General features: G+C 40.9%; 1 protein-coding gene across 10 annotated transcripts in view; it reads right to left on the minus strand.

The window, feature by feature from the left end:
* The window catches only part of LOC309621152 (ferritin light chain-like), a 177,531-nt gene that overhangs the window by 96,742 nt on the left and 67,998 nt on the right, over positions 1 to 12,791 (minus strand). For 2 of the 10 annotated variants that reach the window (XM_082378270.1, XM_082378271.1), the window contains exon 3: positions 4,405 to 8,623. The exons of 7 other annotated variants lie outside the window; for them this stretch is intronic. In XM_082378270.1, coding sequence (XP_082234396.1) covers positions 8,186 to 8,623 — 438 coding nt within the window. In that variant the 3' untranslated portion in view covers positions 4,405 to 8,185. Of the gene's footprint in view, positions 1 to 4,404; positions 8,842 to 12,791 lie in introns of those variants that run through there. One more of the 10 variants, XM_082378269.1, reaches the window with a different exon arrangement.

Consider the following 12,791-nt stretch of genomic DNA (forward strand, 5'->3'; position numbering starts at 1 on the left):
CTAGTCATTTGAAAAGGCATCACATTCCAATTTCTTGTTTTGGTCTTAGTTCTCACTCTATCTGACCATGCCAAAAAGATTTTCCAGTCAATGCTGTTATAGGAATAGATTCAATGTCAAAGTCTGACTGCTCCTAGAGATTTAAATTGTTGTTACAGGCATAAAGAAACATGATCCTCTTTGCAACAGGTGTCATGCTAAATACAAGTTTACTGATGCAAGCCGCTAATAATAATTGGAATGTGAGCTGGCTCAAGAATAGACATCCGGCTCATTAATATTTGCTTCAGAGAAACAGGCTCAAGTGTTCTTCTTGAGTCTCAGTGGGTCCATGACCTTGATGTTTAGATGAATAAATTTATAGCTGATCCCAGTACTAAGGTTGTCATTACTCAGAGAATTCCGAACGACCACTGTCTGGAAAAATGTGTTTACCAAGCCCCAGCTGTTATACTTATGAATATTTAGGAAGCTACAGTGACTGGCAATGGTCTCAGTGCCCCCAAAATGTGACGATTTTATCTGAAAGTTGAAAGGCAGCCAAATCACTCGCCTAGCGGATACCAGAATAAAAGCAGCTTTACATGGGAGTGGGAGCTTTTCAGGCTGAGTCTCCCGAGGACCATCAACACTGTGAATATAGACTGTTACCTACCTAGGGGCAAAGTCATGAGCAATGTATGGCACAAGGTTGTAGGGGCAGAAGGGTGAGGCACACTGTTTGGAGGATAAAGGGAGAACAGATGGGTTCTTCCAGAAGTTCCTAGAGTCAATAGAGACTGTAACACATAATTTATTACTTCATCTTTGTCTTAGTTTGGGGTTTTGAAAAAGTGGACCCTCAGCAAGGATTTGGGCACAAGTAGTTTATTGGGAGAGGAGGTATGATCTCCAGAAACATGCTGAAGGAGGGAAGGAAGGAAGGAAGGAAAACTGATAAAAAGTGTATAAATGAAAGTGTTACTGCTGTGGGAAACCCAGGGCTCCATCTCACTGGGCACTTTCTGAGACATTGTGTAAAACATGTCTCAGAATTGTCCTACTGAGAGCTGAGGACACTGAGATATTTATACACTAATTCCCACCCCTTATCAGTTCAAGGTCACTATGAGGAAAGGGCGAAAGTTAACACAGCACTTCTGAAATCTCCCACATGCAGACCAAGCAAGCTCCTCTGCCCAGAGAGTGCCCTCTGGCAAAGAGTTGTATGGGAACTATTTACAAGCAATTTCCAGGGTAGAGGAAGAGGATGCGGGTGCTTTAATTCTATATTGCTTGTGCTACTCTCTGGTTGTTTTTTTATGTGTGAGTTTCATTTCACCAACAGGAATGTAAACTCGTTGAATGCATGGGCCACAGCTTATAGTATTTATATTGCTTCCCCCATGAATTCTGGCAATCTCCTTGCTACTGGGAGATTAAATCCACTAAGCCCACCATGACCTGGGCCTTCCCCAGACTCCCTCTCCAGACTTCTCTTTGCAGTCCACTCTCTCATTCCAAGCGCTCCAGTCACTCGATTTACTTCACGTGCCTCCTCTCTGTCTAGAATACCTCTTCTTCCCCTGTCCAATGGGTCAACACTGATCGTCTTTCGAGATCAGCTGAATAACTTTTCTTTCATAAAAGTGTTTCATGTTCCACCCAAGTAGAGTAATCCTGCCCTTTTTGCAAACCACTACCTGGCTCTTACTTCCACCATACAATTTACATACTGTACTGAAGCTTATGTTTTTCTGTGTTAGTCTTGCCTACCAGAGTGTGAGCTCATTGAGAAAGTAAACTATGTCTTAAATATTTCTTTATCTGCAGCACTTAGCTCAGTGCCTGGTGTAGAGTAAATGCTTAATAAATATTTTTGAATGAACAAATGAACATGACCAATAAATACTTCCTGATTAGATGAAACAAGAGGCTGAACATACCTGCTTTAGGTACTTCTAATACACCTATCAAGTATTTGTAGATTGAATGAAGAATATTCCCCAGAACAGCATGTCCTTGCCCTTCAGTCAAAGACAACCAAGAAAAAAAAAAAAAAAAAAAGACAACCAAGAACACACCCGTAGTTTAAAAAGTTGCAATTTTACTCATTGCAGACAAAGAACACACATCATGAGGGACTGTGGGGTGTCTCAGTAAGAGTATGGAGAAAGAAACTATTATAGGATTTGGGCTTTGGATAGATGATTTGGGGGAGGGACCAAGGAAGCAGAGATCTGCTCTAGATTAGATGCTGTCAGAAAGTGGGGGCAATGCTATGATTGGGTATTTTGTAAGAGGCACAGTGACTTTGATTCTGTCTGTGCTTAGACAATATTATGAAGTAACCTTGTTCTGTTTCATTTTATTATGGTCTCAGAGTAACTTTATCTGAGTTTGGTATTCTGTGAGATTGTTTATGTCCAACAGAACAAAATGGCCTGGCTGTGAATGTCTGACCAGCTTGTAATAATACCGAGGTCTAGTTGTGAACATCAGGTACGTTTTGAACATCAGGGAATGCATTTTTTGAGATGATGAGCAAAGAGAAAGGCCCAAAAGAAAGCTTATAGTATGTATATGTGCTGATAGCGTTCACAAGTGTGGAATGAGAGCTGAAAAGAAGGGGAATAAAAGTGAAAATCCTGCTCTATAACCTTTTCAGGTTGACAGGAGTTTTAAATTCTGAAGCACTGCATAGTATTAAAGGCATATAATGGCTCAAAGAATTTTTTTCACCAGAAAAGCAAGTAGCACAGATTCTTCTTTGAAGATATAAAACCATAAGGTCTGGAAAATTAGAATACTTAATCCAGCAGCAATATCACTTGCGTAGTGATAAAGTAATAGGATTTCCTTTTCCTTGCCTCCCTGTTCTGGCTACTCTCTTTTTGAAAAAAAATATTGTTGACATCCTTTATGGGGGTGAGGGTTAGATAAGAAATCTGAAAGTATATAATTTATGTTCAGGAAGAAAAAAAGAATTTGGAATTTTCTGGTAGTTAAATTGGTTATGAAGTCCTGTGACTAGAAAGCTAGGTCCACAGGGCCATTTGAAAGCCATTACAATATTCATTCAATAAATTATTTTTGAGCACTTAGTATAACTTAGGTACTATGCTAAATGTAGTAATTACAGGTCTAAATTATCTGGATTGACTTTTAGGGAAAACTTTTTATTTAGATATAAATTCAAACTTACAGGAAAGTTGCAGCAATAGTTTACCCTTCATACAGATTCACCAATTGTTCTTCCTAACCATTTTTGAATAAGTTAGAGAAATTGTGCTCAGCTATACCCCTAAATACTTTGGTGTATGTTTTCTGAAAGCAAGGACATTCTCCTACTGAACTATCATGAAATTATCCAAATCAGGAAATTTAACATTGATACAATACCATTATCTAATCCATGGTCCATATTAAAATTTTATAAATTGTCTCAATGTCCTTTATAGATTTTTACCCCTACACAGGTCCCATCCGAGATCATGAATTTAGTTGTCATGCTTTTTAGTCTTCTTTAACCTGGGACAATTCCTTAGTCTTTCTCTGCTTTTCTTTCTTTTTTTATTAAAGCATAGTTGATTTATAATGTTGTGTTAGTTTCAGGTGTACATCAAAGTGGTTCAGTTATATATATCTTCTTTTTCCAAATCTTTTCCATTATAGATTATTACAAGGTTATTACAAGATATTGAACATAGTTCCCTGTGCTATACAGTAGGTCCTTGTTGTTTCTTATTATCTATTTCATATACAGTAGTGTGTATCTGTTAATCCCAAACTCCTAATTTCTTGACCTTCACACTTTTGAGAATTATAGGCTAGATATTTTGTAGCATGCCATTCAATTTGGCTCTGATGTTTTCTCATTATTAGATTCAGGGTGTGAATTTTTAGCAGGAATATGTACTTGATTTTAAATCCCAGAATAGCTGCCTCTACCCACGTCTCCCACACTTTGACCTGATACCTCGTGCAGGAGAGGGCCCTTTGAGGTCTCCTGATGAAATCCAGACTTTTCTCTGCTTCCTCTTATGATCCCTAATTTAGCCATCAGAATTGATAAAATCCTGAAGAGTATATATGCTTCTTGGGGACTTTATACTCAGCTGAAAACTTATATTAATTCAAAACTGCTTCCTAATGTGTGCCTCCTCCCACTCCCATGAATTAGTGCCTGCTTCATTATTATTATGAAGAATAAATTATTCATCAAGGTGGATAAATGGCTTATGGGGATAAATAACATGACATAAATGTAGTAAAAATGTGGTCTTTTTCTAAATAAGTAGCATTTTTAACCTAACCCTCTAAGACTGTATATCTCTTTGGAGAGAGTCAACCACATAGTACTCCAAAAGTAAGAGCTTTAAACAGGCCCGACGGTAAGGAAGTTCAAGGCCTCAGTGACACCTGGAGTTTTGACTGTGCCTATTCAGTCCCTACTCCCTCAAGCTAACATATCCAAGGCTACCACGAAGTGTAAGGAGGAGGATGTGTGGGCGAAAAGAGTGGGCAGAGAAGACTCCCAAGAATTGGAAACTATGCAAAGAGTAGCAGCTGGCAGCAGCTAATTAGTTTCTGAAATGACCCCTTTGTGTGGCTTGTCCTTCCTGAGAGAGAGGTTAAGATGCTGTCATGCCTGCTTTTAGCAGGATGGTAATTAAAACATTTAATCCCAGGTCCTAAATAAGGTGGCTCCACTTATTTGGCTAAAGAGAGAGTGGTCTTTCTTCATGTTTTTTTCCCCTCCTGCATACTGAATGTCACATCCAAGAAATGAGCAAATTCCTACATTTCACTTCTACACATAGGGCCTGTTTAGAGGGAGGAATGATCATTAAGGAGGATTCTACAATCTAAAGGTATCTATTTTCCTGAAACTGAGAAGCAAGCTTATTTTGAGATGTTACTATCATAGCTCTTTACTAAGCTCTACTGGGATATAAAATCAGCTGATAAAAAAAAGCTAACAATTATTGTGCATTTAGCATGTGCTGGGCCATGACTTAGGTATCTTACATGGCTCATCCCATTTAATCCTCCCTAAAAGCTATGAGTTGGATAGTATCGCCTTTATTATGATCATGTCCACTTTTTCAGAGGAGGAAGCTGGGACCAAGAAAGGTGAAGAGACTAGACCAAATGAGTTAGAGGCAGGATCTGAACACAAGGAGTCTGGCCCAGAGCCCATTGCTCAACCACTATGCTTTCTGCCTTTCAGACTCCAACTAAGAGAAGGAGATGAATCCATGTCAGATGACTGGTTTGGGTTGGTCAGGGAAGATTTCACAGAAGAAGGCAGATTGGAACTAGGCTGAAAAGTAGACTGAGTTTGATTTGGTGAAGAGGAGTATGAAGGGCTTTCCAGGTGAAGGGAACCCCATGAAAATTGCTGGTACTGGGACAGCAAACTGAGCACTTTGGCTATGGCAGAGAGCTGCTGCAGTTGTCTGCAGGATTCCTAGGCCTCACACTTCTATAAAAGAGAGGAAACTTCCACTCTGGTCCCTAACAGGGGGTTACTGGAGTGAATGTGGAGAACTGTGAGAGCCTGATGGGTTTTTTTTTTGGTGCACACTAGCCACAGTACAGGGTCACTGTAATAATAAAGCAATGGGGCCTGCCATGTCCTCCCCACTTCCCTTGGGCCACCAGCATTGTTCTAGATTCCAGTCTCCATGGGGTTAGCAGAAAAGGCTAGCCAGTCCAGCCTGGCTTCTGCTCTGTTTCAACTTTTGTTCCTGAAACTGGGTGGTTGAGTTTAATTCAGAATGCGGCAATAGGAAGCCCTAACACATTCTCCAATTTGGTTTTACCACCAATAAAGCTATCTTGATTTCCATCTGGCTTCCTGTGTCCGTTCTAATTGATTTGAACTTGGATGAAAGGAAAGCAATGGGTATTCCCCAAACTTCCAACAATAGGGAAGTAGTGGAAAATTCGATTTAAAAAGTAGATTAGACATGACAGACCAAGGAGAGCCTTCAAGGCTGGTATAAGGAATTTAGTCATAGCCTAAAGGAATCAGTTATTATAATTCTGTGCGAGTGCACTAACACACACACACACACACACACACACACACACACACACACACACTCACATATATGTACAGTGGTTAGCAACAGAGAAAATCACTGTGGTATTTGTTTCCAAATTAATCTCTAGAAGTTTAATGTCATCAAATCCCCATTTTCCACAAATATATTTGCCAAGAAACTTAGTCATTTTTAAAAGCTAAACTAATATTTTATCCATATGTCTTTGAATCGTTTGTCTGCCCAGCCAGTTGCTGTTTTTCAATAATTATTTGATTGCCAAAGAATATTTCAGCCTATTTGGGAGACTTTAATAAAGCTTTCTCCTACAGCCCCATTCTTGATATTAAAAGACACTCGTAAGTAAATATGAGTAATATTACTCATAAGTAAATATGGTCTGATAAATATGTCATTGTTTGGAAACAAATGTTTGTATCCTTCTTCCTAAATAATCTACCAAATATAGTCTTTCAATTAGTCTCATAGTTATTAGGTGGTTTTTTTCTCATTCAGATTTATGTGTTTATATGAGTGCTAATTTGAAAATAATTTTGATTTTAAGTTTTAATCCAAAGGTGAAAATTGTTTACTGCTTCCTTATATCTCTTACTGCCAACTATCAGCAAATGGGCAAAACTCTTTTCTGTAGGAGTAATTTTTCCAGTATATTCTTTTTTATTATCAAAGGACTTTGCACGAAAACAGGAAGATAAGGTTTTCTCCTTAACTGAGCAAAACAAGTGTCGCAATCTCTGTAAAATATTCTTCTATGCCTCTAACCCTGGTAAGATAAAAGAAATGATAGTATGCCTTTGGTCTTCCTGCTCCGGGAAGGAAAGTTGCTGTAGGAAAAGAACTGATTCTTTTCCACTTCTGTGGTTTGAGAACAAGTTATAACTCCAGCTTTTCCAAGTGCAAGGAAAATAATGCACAATTATTAGATTGCTATTTGTGAGACACAAATGCACGGATTTAGCAGGAAAACAACTCACCAGAAAAATGAAACACATTTTTTTAAAAGAATGATATATTTTACTGCTGCTTCTCCTTCTCTTGGCTTCTGGAATGTAACCTCCATCTGACCTACCTCAATTCTAATCATTTTGGCTCTCTTAGTGCTTCCTTAAAGTTATCTTCTCTTTTCTCTAAAATGAATACAGAGGCATTTTAAAATGTGCATTTTAAAAGTGTATTTATCTGATAATACATAACCTGTTCCAGAAGGGGTTTAAGGTGGCTTGAAAGAATCCGTAAAATACACTAAGCACTTAGAAGAACCAGGAACGAAGCGTATGCAAAATGCTTATACAATCTTACTTGTTTACTCTGGGTGGACCACAAATTTGGCTCTAAGCTTCTTAGCAGGCAGTCAAATAAGGAAACTTAATTAGTTACATCATTTACAGTGCCCGTAAAACAAAAACAAACCAATGACCTAAGCGAAGCACCGTTATTCCTAATATTAAGACCAGAAAGAAATTGCTCTTGAGAGGCTTCATAAAGAGGTCAGTGTATGATGTTAATAAAGTGTTCTCAGTAGCAACCTAATGGGAGACACAAAGATGAATTTCACTGGGCTCTCCCTTCAATACAGGCAGATAGCATCACGCCAACGTGAAAATCAGGAAAAGCAAGTTTATCACGAGTTTGGGGGGTTGAGGGGGGAACACAATGTGATACGGTCAAGGTACTCAGCTCTCTGCTCTGCTCGGAGAAGCCAAAGATACATTTTAGAACAACAGAGTTGAATCCAGTACCCAGAATGACTCCAGAGAAGTCATGAAACCCCTAAAATTCTACGCAACATTTTCTGAACAGGTGGGTTTCTTCTTCTTGACAGAGAAAACATAGTTTACCAGATACTCAACGTACCCAGGTGATAACGCAAAAGTTAGGAACCGTTTCTTTATAAACAATCTAGAGAATTAAACAGACTACAAATCTTTCATGCTATTCAGATACTTTTTTCTTTCTTACAACCTAGCTTTTTTTTTCCCCTCTGCAAAAAGAACCTTTTTTGTTTCTGTTTGGTGCCTCGGCTCGGGTGAAGGTTCCAGGGTGGTTAAAGAGTTGCCTCCTGGTGGAAGAAGAGGCTGGGGCGGAGATCTCGCCGGGGGAGGCAGAGGGGTCCCGCCGAGGCCGCCGCGAGGCTCCTAGTCGCGCGGGCAGGAGAGCCTTTCCAAGAGATACTCGCCCTGCCCGGCCAGCTTGCGCAGGTTGGTCAGCTGGTCGCCCATCTTCTTGAGGATGTTCATCTCCACCTGCAGGAAGCGGCTCTCCAGGAACTCGCAGAGCTGGGCGTCTGCGCTCGCAGAACCCAGGGCATGCAGATCCAAGAGGGCCTGGTTCAGGCTCTTCTCCAGGGCCATGGCGGCCTCCAGGACATCCACGCTGGTGCTCCACTCATCCGGCGACAGCTTCTGCCCGTCCTGGACTGGGGCGCAGCCGCCCCACTGCTTCTGCATCTTCAAGAGGAGCTGGGAGCCCTCGCGCTTCTCCTCAGCCAGCTCCCGGAAGAAGCAGCCCACGCCCGTCAGAGCCACCTTGTCGCCTTCGAAGTAACAGCTCAGGGAGAGGTAGGTGGATGAGGCCTGCAAGTGCAGGTTGATCAGGTGGCTGACGGCAGCCTCCACCTCGGCGGAGGAACTCTGCGGGATCTGGGCGCTCATGGTTAGGCAGCAGTGAAGAGGACTTCTCCACAAAGTGTCCGTTAGGCTGGTCCCAGAAGTGGAGGATAAGCCTCGAGGATTCTGCTGGAAGTTGTGACTAAAGGGGCGGGGCTAGAGGGTGGTGAGAGGCACGAGGAGGGGGAGGGAGAGGCAAGGCAGGGGTGGGAGCACCCCGTTTGTCCCATCCAAATGCTGGTAAAGCAAGAGAGAGACCTTGGGGGTTGCTGGGCACACTGTCTCTCAGTCTAGCTTTTGGTAAGAGTTTAATTCTTTCTTTCCTAATTATTGGAAGGGAGTCTTTATCATTTTGCCCCATTTCTTACCATAATTCCAAGATGAGATAAGAATGTCCAAGGTTGGGCTTCCCTAGTGGCGCAGTGGTTGAGAATCTGCCTGACAATGCAGGGGACACGGGTTCGAGCCCTGGTCTGGGAGGATCCCACATGCAGCCCGTGAGCCACAATTGCTGAGCCTGCGCGTCTGGAGCCTGTGCTACGCAACTCGAGAGGCCGCGATAGTGAGAGGTCCGCGCACCGCGATGAAGAGTGGCCCCTGCTTGCCGCAACTAGAGAAAGCCCTCGCACAGAAACGAAGACCCAACACAGCCATAAATAAATAAATAAAAATTAAAAAAAAATGTCCAAGGTAAGAAAGCCAGAAGTATTGATAGTGAACCTCCTCCAATCTTCAATTGTGACTTAACACCCTGTTGTTTCTTATTTTAGAGCCTGTATGAATAGATTTTTCCCCTGCTCCTGATCCCTTATGGAGAGGGTGACTATTGGTTCCACTTTGCTCAGAGCAGTCTTGTCCTGGTGCAATTATTAATAGTGTCCCCTAAATTAATTAATTAATTAATAACACCCCCTTTCACACTCAAAAGGGTCCTTGTTTGGAATATACATTACATAGTCACCTTACTGATTGAGAAGGATAAAATCCACACTATGTAATGTGAAATGGTAGAGTTTGCAAGACATTGAACTTGGGCATAATTCCTTTCTATTTTATTAATTAATCAGACCAGTAAGAGTCCCATCATAAATGTTCTACTATTCAGCCTTCATTTTTTTCATTTGTTGATGCATTTATTCCTTCTACTAAAAGTTCTCCTAAATACTGTTTATGTGCCAGGTGTTTTCTTAGGTACTGGTGGCTTCCTGTGATTACCCAGATATTCCACCATTAACTGAAACACGTCATGTGAATGGGCACTAAAGATGACAATGTACATTTATAAATCCTACCAAAACAGAAAAAACCCATACAGGATGAGTTAGTTATTCTCAGTTAGAAGATGAGGGCAGAACTAGATGTTCTCATAGGGGCTTTTCCAGCTTCGTGATTCCATGCTTAGCATTTTATTTTCCTAAATACCACTTGCCTGGGGCTGTTTCACAATTAGAATGCTTTCATGTGTTTTCTATCAAACAGGAAGGCATATTCTATTCAGGGTAAACAATATTTGAACCCCAGAGAAGAGAATTTTGCTCTAAACTTTGGATCTAGTTCTAAATAAAAATAAAAACCCACTGTTTTGCAACCACTTTCAAATTTTACTTTCTGTGTTGTTGAAAACTGACACCTTAAAATTTAAAAAAAAGAGCTGCAGTCTCCCTTCACTGCTTAAGCTAAAATATGAACACATATCCTGTATCTAAATACAGAATATATTGTATATTGTTCGTTTTGTTTTTTTTTTTCATTAAAGGCTGTCGTCCCAAAGTGTTCTCATATTGCATTTGAGGTTTGCAAAAACTGTTAGAATTACGGAATAGCACCTTTTTCAGTCCTGGAGGGAATTAACTGGGTAAAACAGGAGTAGTTCTGCAGCCTTTCTGGCCTTGGTTCTAGGGCCAAAAAGAGGCTGGGAGTGGAGAGGAGGGGGAAAAACAAAAGTTCAAATCCAAGGACAATCCTAGCATGCCCCGAAATAGGAGAGAAATTATAACAGATGCAACACCCTCCAAATAACTGCAAATAAAATAATCATTTTCTACCTTGTGCATAAACCATTAATCATCATATTGACCTTGTAACAAGAAAATGCAAAGCTTAGAGAAAACCTCACCATATAACATTCTCTCTGTATTGCAGCATGTCAGGCTCATTTAATATATTTCAATTTCCTATACATTTACTTATTCTTGGAAAAGAAAACTGTCTATATAAACCTTCTCAGATGAGATAGTTTTCTGCCTTGTGCAAATGTTGATAAATCTTTCCGCGATCACTTTAGAGAGAAGAGAGCCAGTGTGGGACCTGTACTCTGGTGGGTGGTTAAGCACATAGTTGTCAGAATCAGAATAACGTGGGCTCAAATCCCAGCTTTGCCACTTGTTACAAGTGTAACCCTTAGGCAAGGAGCATAACCTCTCTGAGCCTCAGCTTTCTTGCCTGTAAAATGGCAATGTTAATATCTCACAAGCAGACCACAAGGATTCAATGATATAATACATGAGAAAACACTGCCAAACAAGTAGAAAGCACTCAAAAAAATAGTGCTGTATCATCAATCAGTTTTGCAATAAAATTGTAGAGACCCTGTCAAACCCTATTAAGTATCAGAAGCATACCCCAATATATTTTTGATCCACGTTTCCTCACTGCAGACCTGTTTTGCTGAATCACTATCTTCTGTGGCAATGTCCTTTCAAGTATGAAAGCACAGAGATACAGCTTTGGGTGTCCAAGATCTAATTCATTTAAAGCATGAGCAAAGCCAGCTTCTCTTACTTCCTTTGGCTAAGTGAGATTCATCAACACCTCCTAAGGTCCTCTGTGGCCCTGTCAGCTGTGGAGGGAGGGGAGCAGTGCATAGGTGACAGAGGTCTATTTCTTTTCTCAGTTCTCCAGCTTGAGATCATCACTACAGCAAGAAACATCTAATGAACGCCTACCTTATAGGAGAGGATAAGATTACAGAACGTCTCATGTGAATGGTAGAATTCACCTCCTCTCCCACTCAAATGTAGACTTTGGAATGCTTCTGTCTTGGGTCAGATTCCCCAGAAGCAGACCTTGAGATGAGGATTCCTATGCAAGTGATTTATTGGGAAAGTGCTCCCAGAGAGACCAAAAGAGAGTGGTGAAAGCAGGACAGAGAAAGAAAGGAAGTCAAGAAGCAAGGTTGCAATTTTAGGAAGTCTCAGCTTTATAATCATCCCAGGGTGTAGCTTTGGAGTGTAAATTACACCTAAAGTTTACTTCAACATGAGGCAAGGGAACTGGACTTTTATATTCCTGTCCATTGGCTATGGGCGTCTCTGGGTGGATATAGATTCCCAGGGTCTGTGTACAGGTTAGGCAACTCCAGTAGCCCAAAGGAAAGCTGAAAAAGGTCACAGATGCTGGTCATTAAGAGAAAAGCACACTGAAGCTGGGTGCGGAGCACATCCGATAGGATTTGGGCAGGGCACATACAGTCTCCACCACCAGCTTGCTTCCCTACTTGACCTTGGAAGGTACTGGAGTACAGTGGAAATGAGAAACCCCAATTAGTATCTTTAACCAGGAATCCAGTGGATAAAATGAAGACTTTATCATAGTTTTTAACCTATATTTATACCTCTTTGCTACTTCTGTTTACAGGGAATATAGGGGTTTTGGAGCCTATATCTGCAATCTCCTTTTACCAGATCTGAAAATGTGTAACTCTCTTCAGGGGTCTCATTTGCACATATACCAGGCCAAATCAGACCCAAAGCTCCAACTATGAAATCATTTGCATGTTTATCGAACCCTCTACTCTCATTGACGTCATTCTCCATGTTGGAACCGCACATTGCTTTTTTTAATAGCTGCACAAAAGTACTTAAAAGTCAAAACATTCCTAGCAACCCAGACACTGCCAGGCTGTGAAATGGCTGCTTAAGGACCTGTCATCCAAACTCAACTCACCTGAAAACTGATGGTACACAAACAGCAAAACTGTCTCCGTGTGCTTATCATTTTTCTAAAAGGAACTGTGAAGGGCGACAACTTAGTTCTGAGCTGTTCATCTACTTTGGACAAGGGACACCCGGCACCAGGCACACTTATGAAACAGAAAGATTTAGTTCATCATTTTCCTCTTCCAAAACACACACAC

The sequence above is a fragment of the Balaenoptera borealis genome (genome assembly GCF_965194805.1).
Source record: "Balaenoptera borealis genome assembly, chromosome: X".
NCBI lineage: Eukaryota > Metazoa > Chordata > Mammalia > Artiodactyla > Balaenopteridae > Balaenoptera > Balaenoptera borealis.